This window comes from Lineus longissimus, chromosome 2 (assembly GCF_910592395.1).
Source record: "Lineus longissimus chromosome 2, tnLinLong1.2, whole genome shotgun sequence".
Lineage (NCBI taxonomy): Eukaryota > Metazoa > Nemertea > Pilidiophora > Heteronemertea > Lineidae > Lineus > Lineus longissimus.
Window position 1 is genome coordinate 26,862,566 of NC_088309.1, and position 18,364 is coordinate 26,880,929.

Consider the following 18,364-nt stretch of genomic DNA (forward strand, 5'->3'; position numbering starts at 1 on the left):
AAAAAAGTATACTTCGTGGTGTTTAATTCGTCAATTAAAGAGGAAACGTAATGTTTGTGAAATCGCTTATAACATCTTCTATATATTTTCAGCGCCGCCTAGCGTCAGCTGAAAAGTTGTTAAGTGAGAAATTTGGAGTATCAACAGTCAAAGGAATTCTCTGTTTTCATGTGGATTTAGTTACAATGTTTTCGATCTAAGTATGTAATGTGTTCAGTAACAATCATTAGATTATAAAGAAACACAAATTGGTACCTTTTGATTTGTGTAAATCCAATTTTACAGTGGCCACATGTTAGGTTCAACATCACTCATTTTCAATGTTTTGATTTGTGTGCATTTTGTACTGTGGTTATATAATTGTAACTACTGTTACATGTGTTATAAATGTTAGTGTTTGTCGCTGTACGACAGTGTCGGATCTTATTAATCATGTACTCAGTTTCAGCGTCCCTACAATGTACATCTGAGCCGACTACGGACAACAATCCATCCAAGCGCAATGGCTATGCCACAAGCCAATGTGACTGTCGACTGTCACTGTGACCCTTCGTTTCAGTTTCTTTGTTTCAGGTGAAAGGTATGCCTGGTCAGCGCCCAAACAAAGTTCTTCGAAAAGGTTGTTCGACATACATAAATCGACATAGATGAATGATAATTTTTAAAAATTGAGCAGTTTTTTGAATTCTTTCTTCCACGTAAAGTCCATTAAAAGCCAGAATTGGTCGCTTTGGACATAATTGACAGTAAACAGTCTGCACATGTGGAAATTCGACAGCTGTCTTCCATGCAGTGAAACACTTCGCAATAACAGTTAACACCTGTCTGGTGTAAGACTATTAAAAGTGCATAATTTAATACCAACATAACACTGATTATGTATATGATAACTGAGCGTATAATAGTAGGGTGATAAGTGTCTTGGGCATGATCAGCAGATGGGTTCTTGCAAGATTGTATCATTGCACTTTCGCATGTATTTGTTCATCACCGTTGTACAAGTTGTATAAGACCAGAGCCTGGCGAGGTTTTCTATTCGACTCAAAACTGCTCTTCAAACATAAGTGTTTCAGAACTTTTGAGAAACATTTCTCCTAGGTCTGAGCTATTCACAAACAGAAGGATTTAGAGCTACAATAGAACCTCTCTATTAAGGACACCCTCGGGACTGACAAGTGCTGTCTTTATAGAGAGGTGTCCTGATTAGAGAGGTCAAATTGAATGGAAACACCCAATTTGGGACCAAAACCAGTGTCCTTAATAGAGAGGGTGTCCTTAATAGAGAGGTGTCCGCTAAGGGAGGTTCTACTGTAGTTCCCTCCAACCCCAGGAATATTCAAATGGTGGTGTCATCTCAATGTTCACTCAATTGTCTGTGAAGAATTAGTGTTATACATTTACATGTACGTGTGATCTTTCCTTTTTGTAGGGTACATGTTGATGGCAAACTGAAGAGTTTCGGATTGGCAAGAAAGATTTCAGAATGTTCACAAAAAGGATACCCCAGATTCTGACGGCTCTAGGGATCATGTTGACTCTTACTCCTGCTGCTGTCGTGGAGCGGACTGCTACTCCCAGAAAAGGAGTAAAGGACGACACACATACAACCAAAATACAAATGCGGATGCCTGCCACCCATCCTGATTCAGTGAGTTCATTTATTTAGTCCATTTTATACTTTATAGAAAATAATCAACACTAAGTGTTCTCCACAAGGCCATTTGTCAGGGCATACCTTTTTTCTCTCGAATTTTGTAAAGTTTTTCTATACATGTAGGACCACCCTACCTTTAATTTGCTGGCTACCCCATCGTCCTCATGTTGCACACTGACAAAACTTCATATCAAGGGTACCACTCTACTTTGAGAAAACCCTGCAGAGAACACTGCCCTGATGTGGACACGCTGCTTTGAAAGTTACTGCATTATAATTCGACCGCATTTGCCCAGATTGTAGTGTGTACTGTAACGTAAACAGGTCCATTTGAAGAGTTATGAAGAGTAAGCTTCCCAAAACTGTACATGTTTTGTGAGGCTCTCGCATAGTGCAATGTGCGTGCATTCTGGTAGTGGCATTGATTCTACACAAGGACATTAACCATAGTTTGACTTAAGTAACAGGGCTTTACACGAGGTTAGCCTGAAATGTACGCATACCAAGTATGCACTAGTGACTGAACACTTGACTGAATTTCATTTATTGATCATGTTTTCATCATTGGGGTTATTGGCTTCTCATGTATTTATGATGCATGTGATGTGTTAGGCATCATTGATTTTTATCTCCTCTCCTGGTTATTTCATAGCATAGCATACATAGCAAGTTCCATTTGGTTTTCTGAGTAGGTCATGCATGCTGTTTGTGGCCAAACTTAAGTCTTCAAGTGACGAAGGGCAGATAATGCGCATGTTATTCAATATGAAATGTCAATCGTCATTGGTATGTGATTCATCTTCCATTCAGGTTTACATCCTGTCACCTTGAAAAAATGCAATCTGTATATTAAAGTTTACATGTGCGACTGGCTTATCTGAGTACAATGTACAATGTAATTATTGGTGTTCGTGGCTGTTGGCCTCCTCCCCTAGTTACCATGGCAACTTGACGTCAGGATGTCACAATGCAATGGACGCTCACTGACATTTTCTCTTTTGCTTCATCAGACAGATGAAGTGATAAGTAAGTGTAGTCGGTGAGAGTAGTGTACTACAATCATGTACCGGGGTACATGTATATGTATGAGACGGAGGGAACTCATTGGCACTGGCACTGTGGAAAAGCATCCAAATTCATTATGATCCAGGAGGTTGATGGTTCGAGGCTTGGTCGTTTGGTGCGACTTGGTACAAGAAGAATCAATCTCATTCTCTTCAGGTTTATAGTACAATAAATAATGCAATTATCATAGCATTTGCTACATGTACATGTAATACCAGCAGTGTATGACATGTATGACTGGTCAAAAGAATCATGACCACCTTCCGTGTTTTTTCTTTGATAGGATGACAGCTATCTGTGTACGTCTGTTCAACTCCCAAGTGCTCAGAAGAAACAGTACATCAGTAAGTATGCTGGCGATAAATATAACATCAGTAGTTTTGTGGTATTGTTCTGCCCACCATGTCACCTCATTCGACATCAGCATTCTTCACTCAAGTGTCTGACATTATATCCAGCATGGATTGTTTGAAGTCGAATGTTTGATCTATCGTTGTTATCGTCTTTTTCATGATGAGAAATATTGTTTTTCCAGTTCATGCTATAATAAATAATGATTCTCGCCAATCAATCATTCAACAAAGTTCAAGTGGTCATGGGTTTTTTGTGGTTTGGTGTGTGACTGTGAATCATTGACAGCTTACTACTATGCCACGTTCACACCAATACCACTTAGTGCCACTCGCTGGCAGCTGCCACGCCATCTATGATGAGCCCTGTCATCAACTGGATGTCATGTAGGAATTCCATCTTATTCCAAATCTTACTTGTCTACATGTAGTCATTGATTACAATCGTATCAGGACATGAACATTACAAGGCATTGCAAGATTCTCTAGCCTCATTGATAGCATCTATCTGAGATGAAAATGTCCCCCTCTTTTCCCGTGAGCATTGTTATGACCATCCCGCAGAATAAATGACCATAAGAAAAGGATGAAGTACGATTATATCTCATCCTATGCATTCAACTGAAGATGAATTGCTTGCCAATATCAAAGACTAACTTTGAACAGCTATCAAGCGCCAAAGAATTTGATATGATTTATATGTTCATGTATGTATGACTGCAACTGCGGGGGAGGTGATGCCGGAAGGCTGTTTGGCAGGTCCATACATAGTGTTGTCATCTTCAAGTAATGTTACCATGGAGTTTGGTGGAGTGGTTAAGTAATGCTTTCATAAAGTGTGAAAAGGAAATATTGACTAGTACATGTTATGTATGTAACTCCCAGGGGCCAATTACAGTGGAACCCTGGTAACATGACCACTTATGGGACCGAGGTTGAATGGTCGCGTTTGTGAAGTTGAAAATCCGGGGACAAAATGCATGATTAGGTTTTCCCACCAAAATTTTGAACTGATTCTGAAAAATTTTCAAAGCCAACATTTTTTTGGGGCTGATGATGTTTCTTCATTTTGAGCAGAAAAAAGGTCAGGTTGACAAATATTTTTAGATCACTGTTCATATTCTTAGTACATCAGGTAACTTTTCTATGCCGTTTCAGTTCAATACAAGCCTAGTGCTGATGACAAGACAGTTCATCACATGTTGCTGTTTGGGTGCTCAAAACCTGAAAGCATGGAGAAAAAATGGTGAGAACAAAATAGATCCTATCCTCATAGAGAGAATGTTGTGTGTATGCAGGTCAACATTTAGTTTGGCCATATATTTGGTCATAGTTCGGATGTACGACAATATGAACCAGCATCCAAGATTCTCTTAGTCTCTCTCTATCACCGCTACTATCCATTGTGATTGTATGTGACACTAAGTGATTGATCATCCAGAGTCACATTGATACGTCATGAGGTTATGTCCTTATTTGAGCCGGCACTCATTTCATCATAGTCATTGGAATTGGGAAATATGTGTTCAATGGGAAACTTTGACTGGAAGGTTCCAAGTGACGATAAACACAAGTGTCATATTTTACATGTAGTCCAGGTCCATGTGTCTGTGTCTGTGTCTCTTGATCAAAATATCATTCATTATGGCTGAAGATAGAAATGCTGGTTGTCAAGGCAAGAAAGTACACCACCAGTGAGTGATGAGGATCATCCTAAAGAAAAAACAAGCATGATGAATTTCCTCTTTAAATCCTCTGACAGTAGCGTATTGATGCCAGCAGTCAGTGAACTAACGAGGCGGGCATTAGGCACAACACAACCCTCTGGGAATCTAAACCAATTAAACAGTTGCGAAATATCATCTGCCGAAGGAATCTTAGCATGTCGTTATTAATGATGCACAGCTTAATAATGGATGAAGCATTGAAGATTCTGAGTCTAACCACTTAGATTTCAATGTTAGTTATAAGATTTTTGTTGTTTATTGTATTAGTGGAGCTGAAATGGTGATCTAGAACATATCGGAATAGTTGAACATCCCATATCGAACACTTAGAAGAATCAGTGTTTTAAGTTTAATGGAGAGGTGTCCAGCTACCAGAGGTGTCTGTTAGAGGGGTTCAACTGTACATCATCAAGATCTCTGTAATTATGTTTCTTGTGTATAGCTGAACCAATATCACTGCAATAAAGATAAGGCAGCTGGTTCTTGTTGATCAAACATCTTGTTACCACAAATGATGGTAGTTATTTATTCATTTCAGGAATTGCCGTGGGGCTTGTACTGGTAAAAGCGTCATTATGTATGCATGGCCCAAACATGCACCAAATTTGATTCTGCCTGATGGTAAGTTAAGGGAACTTCTATGAGAAGAGAATAGGACTTGTCATTTTGCTGAAGGACACTGGAATACAGTGCTGTTACGAGTGCCAAACCCCACAACCTCTTTTATAGTTATGTTTTTGACTGACTATCCCGTTATTGGGACATTTACATCATAAAAAGTTTAATGCACATGCTTCTACATTTACATCTCCATGTATACATCTGTTTTCACAAGCGATACTACCACACGTATTGAACTGTTGGAGATGGACAGTTGCCCAATTGTGGCATCTCGCTGTCACTGCTAGTGCCAGTATATTTGCCATCTCCCTGTGCAAACTCCCCAGAGACATGTCCTGCACATTGTACTGATCTAGTAGACAGTTGAGTATTGATTGTCTCCGATAATTCTCATCTCTCATCATCAGAATCGCTGTAACCGGCCACAGCTGGTCAAGTGCTATGTCTTTATATATACAATTACAACTTCATGTACCTGCATATACAATTCTTGTTGTGCAGGAGGGTACATTGTTTGCCGTAATGAATTATCTTTGAATGAAATTGATTTTCTTTTCTTTTCAAAGGTGTTGGATTTGCTGTTGGAGGTGATACAAATGTAGACTACCTTGTTCTGCAAATTCACTATGCGTTCAAATTTAAAGGTAAAATATGAACAGCCAGCATGGTCCTACTTCAAGTAGTCATAAGCTCCTTCTCCATGAAAGGAACTTGTGCTCGAAAAACTACCTGAATAATAAGACAAATATTGAGCCTTCTGTCACAATTCTTAAAATTTGTTCAATCTCACAAAGTAGTCTTCAGTCATGTTTTCTGCAATACCCTGGATGAAGAATTGTGCAAATAATTCTTCTGCTGCCATACATAGAAATCACCTGAAGTAGCTTCTACATGTACGTCAGAACAATGTCTTTTCAACAGAGTGAGCTGTTTTTTCTTGTGGGTATTAATGGATTTTCTTTGCCTTCCAGCCGAACAGAAAGCTGACATATCAGGAATGGACATCACATTGACAAGTGTGGTACAGCCATACATCGCTGGCATCTATCTATTGTACTCTGTATACGATAATATCCCACCACGCACTAACAGTAAGTGGATGTACTGGGTGTAGCAAAATAGTTTTGCTACTTTTAGATACAATTTTTGATAATATCTTTTTACACCCTGTACATGGTACAGTCTCAGTTATCTGTCGTTGACTTGACTTACCAGGGTAGATTTAAGAGATCTATGCTGTCCTACATCAATGTCAACTGTTGAAGCTTCCCTCAGTCGCTGGCGTATTGATAGATTCCTAGACTCCCTTGGAGGATTAGCATAAAGTAATTGGCTGGTTTGGTCATCCATGTTCACTAGATATCAATGTGGCCATTGTTTGACAGGAGATGTCAGTCAAGAGCCGCCTGTGATGATGTCCTTCTTGACGATTTGCTCTTACAACTTTTTTCTTTTTTGCTATGCAGATTATGACATCCCAGTTAGCTGTCAGTTCAAAGCAGACGTTGATGAAATCCATCCATTTGCGTTCAGGCCACATGCCCATGATTTAGGTAAGTCCTAGTCAGATTTTGAAGTCCAATCATTTGATGCACCTTTTCAAACACCTATTCAGTTCCTATTTCAACAACAGCATCAGATGTGTCATTTGAAAAGTTAGGAATTGAAATTTTTTTGATATTTTCTCCTTGGAGACTTATTTGGAAATTGAGGTAATTATGACTCATCCTAATACTGACAACATGTGTCTCTTAGAGTTCAAGTGCAAACTTGCCAATATTGTAAATCTTGTTCTTCCAGCTACAAGTATAACAGGCTACTTGAAGAATGCTACCTCCACGTATGTGATAGGACAGGGTGACCCACAGCTACCTCAAGCATTCTATCCTATTGAACAGCAATTCACCATCAAACCTAACGATTATGTTGTAAGTAGGCTTGTTGCTGTCATGTTCTGATCTGTCCATTCTTCCTTTTGAAAAGAAGTTTGTCAGTAAAATCAGTTGCCTCAGAACTGGACACTCATGCCTTGAAGAGACTCGGCATTTGGACATGTGCCAGTGCAGTATTGACAGCCAAACTCCAGTCCACCTACTGCAAGATTCTCCAGCCTTCTCAGCTATAAAGCTTCAGCACAAGTGATCTTCATGTTGAGTTTCTTGTTTGTGTTTCTGGTTGTCTCTATGCTTGAGTTGTCATGTCTTTGTCGATGATTTCAATGAAGTCCTCTCCTCAAGCTTAACAAACACTTCTGTCAATTTCAGGCTGCGATTTGTTCTTACAACTCGATGAATAGGAACACAGGAACAAGTATTGGGTGAGCAAAGCAATACCACTCGTAACCCAACTAGTCAACATGGTGTTTGTTTAGAAAACCTGCAACAAACTGCACAAGTTATGTTGTAGGTGACGAGAAGCGCCACGTAGCCAGGTGAATCTGGTATTGTGTGACATTGAAGTCTTGTGTCCCACCACTCTCTCTTGAGAGGTTTAAGATTCACATGCGCTCCCAGCTGATAATTTATGTGAGATATCAGAATGATGTCATTTTGTAAACAAAGATATCCATCTCTAAAGTTGTTTGTTATGTTTTAGATCTCACCACGCTGACGAGATGTGCAACTTCTACATGATGTACTACACAAAGAACACACCAAAAGCAAAGTCGTACTATCAGTGTACGGGAAACAATTATCCAGAAATGATTCAAAATCTACCTCACGTTGATGCTCCGTCTCAAATAATGAAGAAGCAGGGTAAATATCCCACGGTTGGTCGCAATGATCGTCAAGGTTACGATAGTGAACACGATCCATACCAAGGTTACGAAAGTGACTATCGGTACGCTCCGCAGCGTAAAGATTACTCTAATGATTACTATAACAACTACGACTTGTCTAACCAACGCAGTCGTGGCCGAGGGCAATACCGTGATTACGATCTCCCCAACCCTGAACCCCAACAGTATGACTCGGATTATGGAAACCTCTTGTCTGGTCTGGAACGAACGTATTTCCAAAATGGTGGCCAGGATTTGCTTGCTGCTCGATCGACTTTAGCACCTCCTATTAACCCTCCACTTTCTGTCAAGTCGCACGCTAATAAGCCTGGTGTTAGAGCTAAATCTAGGTTGCAACCGACTAACAAGGTGAACGTTGGTGGTAGTGGTGGTGGTAAGGTGGTGGTAGAGACTAAGGCACCAGAGAAGACGATCACACTGGAGACAACAGGTTTGCCGCCTCCTATTAGTAAGTACTAACACTAACAAAGAGGTGATTCAGGAGTAGTGTCGGCAGTGGCCATCTTTATGAGGCAGTCACTCAAATGATACAAGTGATTCATTGAGAGTGTGATCATTTTAATCGATAGAATCCACTAAATTTTGTAGACAGAAAATGTGCTTCATTCAATCTTTTATTTGCATGGTGGATATTTCATCCTCGAGATTCCATGCTCCTGAATCACCTTCCCCTCTTTGTAAAGCTGCATTTGACCTCCATCACTTCCCTTTACAAACTTGGTGATTTGGTTTTGGCTGCCGATTGTTTTGATAATGAAGGGGTGCATACAAGAAACCGGTAACCCTCACTTTTGGCGAAATCGAGTTCTTTGTGCCTGTTGCAACCCAGTTTGTGAGTTAGTGAGTGAGCCAACCTGACTTGTGTCTTGCTTTATTCTCTCTCTGTACGGTAGTTTCTGACCTTACTGGTTCGAGCTTGAGTGTGGTTTGCGTCTGAATTCAAACTAACTGCTTGCTCATTCTGCCATCATATTGCTAACTCCGTCTGATCTGGTGTAGGTCTGACTGAACCTTTCTTGAGTTTTGCTTGTTAGCCTGTTGTCCTCACAGCGGTCTTACGTTTGTTTTCTTACGAGGTACCAGTAGCACAGATGCAATGCTGGTGAGATTACTACCTCATGACAGTGGCCATCAACATTTCAAGTCTTAATCACTCACTTGTTTACATGTTAGTTCGCTTGCCTTGCAGAGGTTGAGTTTGTTCATGACTGGCCCAGTAAGGATGCTCAGAGTAAGCTGAAACTGGGACAGGTTTCTGGAGTGACTACCGTGGGTAATGGAGACGTCATCATCTTTCAACGTGGCAAGCGGGTCTGGGATGGCACGTAAGTAGATATATCAGTGAGCTTTTGCCAAAATGTGCTGATGTGTGGAAAATTGGGTGTCCCCTAGGTTTCAAACAATAAGCAAATGTAGCAATCAAGAGCAGGCATCGCTAAAGTTATTGAAATACTTTCTGTGAAACCAGTTCATTTATGTATGCAAATAACAAGTAATGCATAGTTGAAATTCTCTCTTTCTAGAGCTTTCAAGAGTGATGAAACCTTAACAGAGCACAACCGCTTCCCTATCAAGGAGAAAACGATCATACGATTTAACAAGGCTGGAGATATCATGGATCAATGGGGAGAAAACTTGTAAGTACCCCCTGCTCATCTTCAGATTATGCCTATATCATGTACAGAAATATATTTACAGATCAGGTCGCAATATTGATGTTTAGATCCTGATTTCAAGATAAATTTCCATTTCTGGTTGCAGCTTCTACATGCCTCACGGTATACACATGGACAAGAAAGGCAACCTCTGGATTACGGATGTCGGCATGCACCAGGTATTCCGATTTGATGCCGGCATGAAGGTCAAGCCCTCCCTGGTTCTTGGAGAGTTCTTGAAGCCTGGCAAAGATGACAAACATTTCTGTAAGCCTTCCGACGTGGCTGCACTAGACAATGGAGACTTTTTTGTCACTGATGGGTAAGAAATTTCATTTTTTACTTTGACAAACAGCAACAAAGGCTGAAAGCTTTGAGGTCCTCCTTTTCGACGTTGATAACTGTGGAATCTCGTTGCAGGCATGTGCAACCGAGCGTGATGTTGGAGATGTTCATTTACCTAATTAGAGGTTCTACCCCAGTAATTATTGAGTTATGCATTATTATAATGATCTTTGCTCTACATTGCAGATACTGCAATACCCGTGTCATGAAATTTGATACAAACGGAAAGTTATTGAAGAAATGGGGAAATCCTTCATTGGGAATCGAAGTCCCACCAGCCAATGCCTTCTACATCCCCCACAGTATCACCCTCGTTGAGGACAAGAAGGAAGTCTGTGTGGCTGATCGGGAAAATGGCCGTGTCCAATGTTTCGATTATGATGGTAAATTCCTGAGGAAGCTGAAGCCAAAGGAGATTGGGGACAGGTTATTTGCTATTTCCTACAGTCCTAAAGCAGGTGAGTTGGTGTTCAGTTTTTAGGTGGCATTGAGTGTAAGTCGTAGAAAACTTGTAGCTTTATTTACAGTTATTTTGTCTGAGCACCTTGAAGGCTACTACTGCTACCCTTATATTGCCTTCACAGAAACTGCCAAATCTGTGATTGTTATTCTCTTTCATGGTATCCTTCCTCATCAATAGGTGGTGTTCTGTATGCTGTCAATGGACCTGACTTCTACAGTGACAAACAACCAGTGGCAGGGTTCACAATGCAGTTGGAGACAGGACAGGTCCTGCAGACATGGGAACCATCAACAAAGGTAAGAAGCTCTCCACAAAGTTTGACACTTGCTTGGTTGTACGGCTGGTCACATGTTTATCTCTACATCCAATCATGGGGTCTTTCTTTGGCTTGCCTTTGAGACACTCAGGTCTTAGTAATCTCACTGTCTCATCTCCTTTGAAGAACAAGTCAGTCAAAGTGAAGCGACTTACCTAAGTTCTCATGCAAGATGCTATTGCCCATCAATATACAAATATATCTTTGTCTCTTTCAGACTATTAAATCTTTGGCCAACCCCCATGATGTTGCTGTGACTCGTGATGGTGATGCATTGTACGTGGCTGAGATTGGCCCTAACAAGATATGGAAGTTCAGGATTAATGAAATATCTAAAGGTAGGTCATGTGGATCATTCTCTTGTTGATTGTGTTGAAAGAGAGATGAATACTCGCTTCAGTGGCAATGCTAGTTGTGTTGTTGGATGGCTTCATCTTGTATGGATAGGTTTTCTCTTGAAGTGACTCTATTTGCTGGTCTGTGAGCTATGTATTTCAGTTCTAATGTTGTAATTTGTTTTCAGTTCAGGGTGAAACGTAAGAAGAAAATCTGAATGTGTTGTCAATCATAATGGAAGGCAAGGTGTAGTAAATGGTAGAAATCTTGATGGTTTGACCAATACTGAGTATATGTTTTTCCAGGCGAGATATCATACAGGAAGCTGCTGCCAAACAAAACAAAAAAGATCAATGAACCTGCAGCTTGGGTGTCCGGTGATGGGAGGAAGACCGTCGATAATCATGACGACTTGGCAGGCGGCGATATGAGCGCATCGATGATCATAGGGGCCCTACTCATTGTCCCGATTATTGTTATAATAATAGTCACAGTTATTATACGATTACGAAAAAGTGGTAGGTTCCTATAGTTATTTGATTCATTATGTCTGCAGCATTTGTAACAGTGATACATCTTACTTATCCTAATTTCGTAGTGATCGACTTTCATCATAAATTAATAATCTCTGTTTGAAATTCCGTGCCTTTTGCAAATGACACTGCAACAAAAAAAAGGTGGCGTTGATGATTCTGTGAACTGGTGTTAGGTACAACAGGTACCTGTAATGAAATAATCCAGCTGGCTTTTGAAATTTTTGAGAATGTGCAAAGTTTGATTTCTTTTAGATGAATCTTTTTTCTCTCTTTCTTTCCAGGTAAACTACGATTTAACAAAAATTACAAGAATAGAAAAAATAAATTAAATCTCGGGAGTTTCTTTGGTCGGCATAAAGGGTTTGACCAGCTGAGTCAGGATGATAGTGAGCACGAACTCGACCATCCGAGCGACTCGGAGGTGGAAGAATACACTGCTTCAACACAAAAGGCATGATGAGAATTGTCTATTTTTATATGGTGGTGGGTTGGCCCTGGCTGTTTGAGGAATGGATAAGCTCTTTTTCATTGGCTGTTTTATATTGGCTAAATAAGAAGTTCGTCTTCATTATTTTCTAATGACCAAAACATTTTTTTGGCAAATTGAGGTTATTCTTGAAAATAGAACCCCCACAAAGTGATCTTTCCAAGAGTCCTCAAAGAGCTAGGGAGAGTTTGCGATGATGAGAATCTGAGTTGTTTGACATTTGTGACCAGTTTTGGCAAAAGTAGGCAGGCACTTGGCCGTCAAAAACAGATATTGAGTTATTGGATCAGCTTATTATACCTTTAAAATGATATATGACACGTGTGAGAATTGCTTGAGATGTTGTACACGTGACCTATCATTCGTTAAAGTTTTTGAGAAAAAAGATGTGTCAAGCACCTGTTTTTGCCAGAGAAGGTCATATTTGAGATTCATGAAGCAAGGTAACATGTCCCTTGTGATGAGTAACATTATTGCTGACTTAATTTTAACAAATATCTTACCCTTTTCATAGGCTGGACAAAAAATGCATCGACACAGGTTCAGGGTAGATTTGTTTTTACATGCGTGTCGTTTAAGAAGGTTTTTTCCATGATTGCTGATTGTCCCTGTCTGAATGTTCTAACGTTTCCAATTCTTGCTTCAGAATGGTTCTAACAATTATAAAAATCCAAAAGAAAATACTCCAAGGTAACAGTTTTGGTGGTTTGGTATTTCTAACTTGAGAGCATTTTGGTGTTGGAACCTGGGCCTGAGGTGATAGCGATACCTCCCGTCATTATGAATAAAGACCTTGTATCTGAAGATTTGGAGGATTCTCAGAACCAAGATAATCAAGTTTCTATGGTGAATTGAAATCTAGCCCTGAACAGCAGACATGGGGTATAAGGAATCTGAATCTGAATTGAATTCAATCTTATTCATGAGATTGTTGTGAGAGAGTTTCCTGACTGGTGTGTTTTCTGTCCTGCCTGCTCTGCACAAGCTTATGGCTGCTAATTCTAAGGTTGTGGAAGGCCGTGTCTGATGATATATCTATGTCTGTCTTGTCCTTCGAGGTTGGTTTCAAATATTGTTTGAACACCGGGTTGAATGTTTTGCAGTGCACAGAAACATTATGCATTCTGTTTACATTCGTCTCACACCTGATTCTGGCTAAAAATAAAAAATCAGTTCATTTGACTAGTACTGCCACAAGTATAGTACGTGGGCATCAACTCAATTAGCAGTTAGTACTCTGTGCCCTTTGATACATTGAGCTGTGTTCACCTCCAGTTGAAACCAACCCAACATCTTGTTGGGTTAGTCCTCTCATATGATAATCTCATATCCTAAATCTGTATACATTTTACTCAACTATTTTTGTGATTTGTCTGTAAAACATTTATCTATCGGATCTTGTTTGTGAAGTTTCGTTGCATTTAACTTATATCTCTACTGCCACATGTTTCATTCAACTATAAAATCTCATGGTGGGATTAAAAAACTTGATGAGTGCATAAGATTTTTGGAGGTCTTCTTCTCATTGATGCTTACGCATGGCAACTTTTATCCACGGTGGAGGTTCTTTGTCATTTTGATTTATTTCCATTCTTTATTTAGTTATTCATCTTACCACTTTCAGGAACAGTTAGGTGACCGCCTTGGATACTAAATTGTGAGTAGCGAAGAACGCATGATATTGACGCTGCTATGGCAACTACATCTAATTAATCCTATAATGGGTTTGTTAGGTGTGAAGCAATTGTGTGTGTCAGGTTGGCTTTTATAACATTGTGTAGAGAATTCTTGATACACTTCTCGTTATTTTGCAAACTTTTGGAGCCACTTTTTTAACAAAAAAATTAAATTTGGTTACCTTACGAAGTTGAATTTTGAACATATTTCCTGAATATGCTTTGAACATTTTTCAAAATGTTGTGGATCTTACTGCCAAGTTTTGGATCCTGGCCTTCAGTTTTGTGGGGTTATGTTATTGTATTGTATTTTTCTGGTGCTCACTGTGTGACGGATTCACCCATCGGTCAAAAAGTTTATGTTTTATTTATTTTAAAAGTTTACATTTTGGTTGTTTTGGGACCAAATGTGTGCCAAGGAAAGCACTGCTTATTGATACTGCAGATTGATACTCAATTTACCCAGAATCTCTTCAGAACTTGAGAGTATAATTATCTCTCAATGCTTTGTAAGATCTCGGACATGCTTCTACAAATATGTACATGCTTTGCTGGAATGGCTTGAAATGGGATTTGACTTGGAAAATATATTGAAAGTATCACCTTCAATAGGAATAGGATGAAGTCTGGGCATCCATATGTCATCTGGTTTGGTTAGCTATGTGGCTAAAGTGGGGAGAAGCTGCTCTTTAAGTCATCCTAATTCAAGCCTCCGCTATAAACCACAGATAGTAAAGTGCATGATGATAAAAGAGCTATATTATAATGTTTAGTACCTTATATCGAATGAAGATCTTCACTAATGGTATGGCTCATCTGCTTAGCTTTTGCTTCTGCATGTGTTTTGCTTAAAATTCTAATAAAATATCAAATATACTTCTGACATATCATAGATGCTTTTTTGATGATGCATAAAACATCCAAACAAGAGAAGAGAATTCTGTTTGATGGCCATATACTCTGCACTTGGAGATTTTACAGTTTTGATATCAAGAGAAAAAAAGTGTTTCTTGACTGATTTCTGCCCTGTTTTTTTACCTCACTTGATATATATAGTATTAAACATGTAAATGATGGTTGTAACGGTTTATACAGTAATCCATGTAGTTTCTGACCGGTGCCAGTGTTAACTGGAAAAACCTTCTTGAAATTTATGTATACTTGTCCTCTGATCAGTAGCTTATTTTGACTGGCTCAGTTTTTTTATCCCACCATGAACATAAAAACTGTCTAGTGCATACTTTACTTGTACATTCATGAAACTCAAATTGTGTATAGAATGAATGTACATGAGGATTGTTGGTTTATGATATCCAAATGATCTAGAATTATAGGGCTCGATTTTACTGAATATTGCTGGGAGATGAATCTATCAGGTCTTTGTTTGGCATCCTTTGGAGGTGATGTACCGTCTACTGGGAGATACCTTAAAGCTATCAGTCATTTGAGAGAATGCCAGCTTTCCTATCAATATTTAGTCTTATCGGTCCTTTAATTCCTTAAATATTTACTAGCTCGCCATGTTTATAAACATACTTGTATATGTTATCAAAATATTCATATACTTTATTATCATTATCATGTATATAGTATAGTTTTATATGGGAATTTATGAGGATTGATTCTGTTTATCTGGGCTGCGATTTCCCTTTCTAACAGCTTGCTTGCTGACTGCTTTGTGCTGCTTTGCTCATAAACCACCAACCAGGCTTACTTTGCTGCTTCATTTTCACTCTTAGTAAAATATCAAATATAGGAATAGTGTGCTGTCTTTTTCTACATTCAGGGTTTTATAATAGATTTCCACCACCCAAAGGGTGATTTCAACAGACCTTCATCCCCATGAATGCTGGAATGGATTCATCTGTTGTACAGCACCTGTATATTTGGGTGATTTCATTCAGGATTCTGGGTATGTCAGGTTGTTTGTGTGTAAAATCATGCTTCTAAAATTGCAGTTGCTTTTCTAAGTAATGTGGACCAACAATAAGGGTCACAGGGTATATCTAACTACTTGTACCTCTAAATCTAGTATTCCACTATTTCCTTATAAATTCAATCAAATCTTGTCTTCATTCCAATTTTTATAGTATTTGCCAAGTATTTTAACATTGGATTTTAGAGATGCAGTTTACATTAAGTGGAAATCATGGCCTAGAAAAGTGGTTAACTTTAGTTTTTGTCGGAGCATCAGCCTGTTGATGATACAGAAGATGTCAAGATTAATGAGAATATGACTTTCTTCTATATCTTCATCATGTTAGTGATGGGTAGGGAAATATAATTCAAACTGTGTCATCTCTGACTGGGTGGCTTGTCATTGTTCCTTAATATCAGTGCGTACTGTCATCCCTGGCATGTTTTAAATCATGATTGACATTGAACTCTATTGCGAGATCATATAAATTCACACTGTATTAGGTGGGCTCATATCAAATTTTGTGTTATGCTTGTTAAGGGTATTTGACAAATCAAGGTGAAATATGTCACCAATCATTGGGAGTTAGAACAGTATGCTTATTTTAACATCTAATTTAAATCAATTTTACCAATTGTGACCACAAAAATTGAGTAGGTTGGGACCAAATTCTCACATTGTTTTATTCATTTATTCTTTATCAGTTTTTGATGATTTTACGAGGTTTATGATACAAATTTTATCACAGAATTATTCCAATCACAATACATGTAGGTATATGAATTTTTCAAAATTTCACAAGGTACTTTGCAATATCTCAGATTCCCTAAGAAAGTGAAAGTTTCCCACCAATTTAGGATTATGTGCAATATTTGTTTTATTGTAACTTTTAGATGTACCTTTTAGTTGACAAATCAATTGATTAATTGTCCTGAACGATTTGGCTCTAAATGTCTTGAGCATATCATATCAGCCTAATCGTGAGTCAGTTATTTCCAGACAGATGACGATTGAGTAGAAAATAGCTATAGACTTATGATAATGGCAGCTTCAAAATATCATGTCAATCAGGTCTTCAAAGCATATCTGCAAGAAGAACAGAGTTGGGATTTAAGATACCGCTTACTTTATAAATCTGAATTAGTTGTCTGTCAGTTATCATCTAGTTGTTTACAGTAGTGTCATGGGGAGTCTACAGCCATTATCATAGTTATCATTGTAGATCAAAAGATATATGATACGTGATTGTGTAATTTCAACACTAAAACATTTTGAATGAGTTATACGCACATTATGCTTTGTGCATGTTGAAAATCTTGTTTCATTCGAATTCAAGAGACTCATCAATTGGTCCTTCAATGTGACTCTGACCCTGTACCACTTTCATGAATACTGTGCATACCAATGCTTCAGGCAGACAGGTCGAGTAGGCGCTGCCAGTTACACAAGTTCTGTAGTCCTCCCTTAAGTGAAAGTTCATTGGCTGGGTCAGGGTCCCTTTTAGGGGCCTCAGTATAAATAAACATAATAGTGTTGTTATAATGCTGGTCATTTTGTCAGTGAATGTTTCGTCCCCTCGTTGACTGTAACTGTGATAAGTCTGCCTTTTAGTGTCGGTGGACCTCATTGGTAGATTATGTATAGCCACATTGTATGTATCACACACAATAAAGTGTATAGGACCAGATTGTACATAATTCTGTGTCAACTTCTTCTTTTCAAACCCATCATGATTTGCTGGTAGATAAGGTATCAGGCTTGTGAGACTGACATGTTGGCAGTATCTCACCGAGTAAGGCAATGGGATATGGAGCCTGTCACTAGAGGAGTCTGGAGACAACTCCAGCTCTATTCCATTCTTCACATGCCTTGGATCAATTCCAATGAACTATTCATATGTAAGAGCTTTATCATGCCACTCAGATACCCTGACACAACAGTCTTTCACTTTACCAATGAGGTGGTTGGGAAGGATGTGCAATTGTCTTCTCCTCTGGTCTTGATTTTCAACCAACTGGCAGCTGTGCATGCTGGATGTATATTAACAGTGCATCTCTGAGGAAGGCAATGTGATCCCATGTCCTAACATGACAGTGTTCCTCATACCAGCTGGGTGGTTGTGAAGGATGTGCAAGTGTCTTCTCATTTGGTCTTGTGTCCAACTGCCAGTGGGCTGTGTGAGCTGGACGTGTGTCTGTGTACTTCACTGAAGGTAACGGGATCTAATGTCCTCTGATGTCCAGACACAACAGCCTTCCACTATACCAGCTGGGTGGTTGTGAAGGATGTGCAAGTGTCTTCTGGTCTTGTGTCCAACCGCCAGTTGGCTGTGTGAGCTGGACGTGTGTTTAAGTATCTCACTCAAGACAACGGGATCTGATGTCCTCTGATGTCCAGACACAACAGTCTTCCACT

At 39.1% G+C, this 18,364-nt stretch overlaps 1 protein-coding gene across 3 annotated transcripts; it reads left to right on the forward strand.

Annotated features, from left to right (window-relative positions):
- The first annotated feature begins 108 nt into the window (after positions 1-108).
- Positions 109-17,646, forward strand: LOC135483295 (peptidyl-glycine alpha-amidating monooxygenase-like). 3 transcript variants are annotated; one of them, XM_064764053.1, is made up of 21 exons: positions 109-200; positions 1,430-1,648; positions 3,003-3,063; positions 4,228-4,315; positions 5,335-5,417; positions 5,984-6,061; positions 6,389-6,508; positions 6,884-6,970; positions 7,218-7,345; positions 7,682-7,734; positions 8,013-8,665; positions 9,407-9,542; positions 9,741-9,854; positions 9,979-10,194; positions 10,404-10,675; positions 10,858-10,976; positions 11,214-11,334; positions 11,638-11,850; positions 12,150-12,319; positions 13,002-13,045; positions 13,980-17,646. In XM_064764053.1, the coding sequence occupies exons 2-21, from the start codon at positions 1,484-1,486 to the stop codon at positions 13,987-13,989; spliced, it is 2,931 nt and encodes a 976-aa protein (XP_064620123.1). In that variant the 5' UTR covers positions 109-200; positions 1,430-1,483; the 3' UTR covers positions 13,990-17,646. The 3 variants fall into 3 exon arrangements, with proteins under 3 accessions (XP_064620123.1, XP_064620125.1, XP_064620124.1); XM_064764055.1 differs by having other exon boundaries at positions 8,013-8,173; XM_064764054.1 differs by lacking the exon at positions 13,002-13,045.
- The last annotated feature ends 718 nt before the right edge of the window (positions 17,647-18,364 follow it).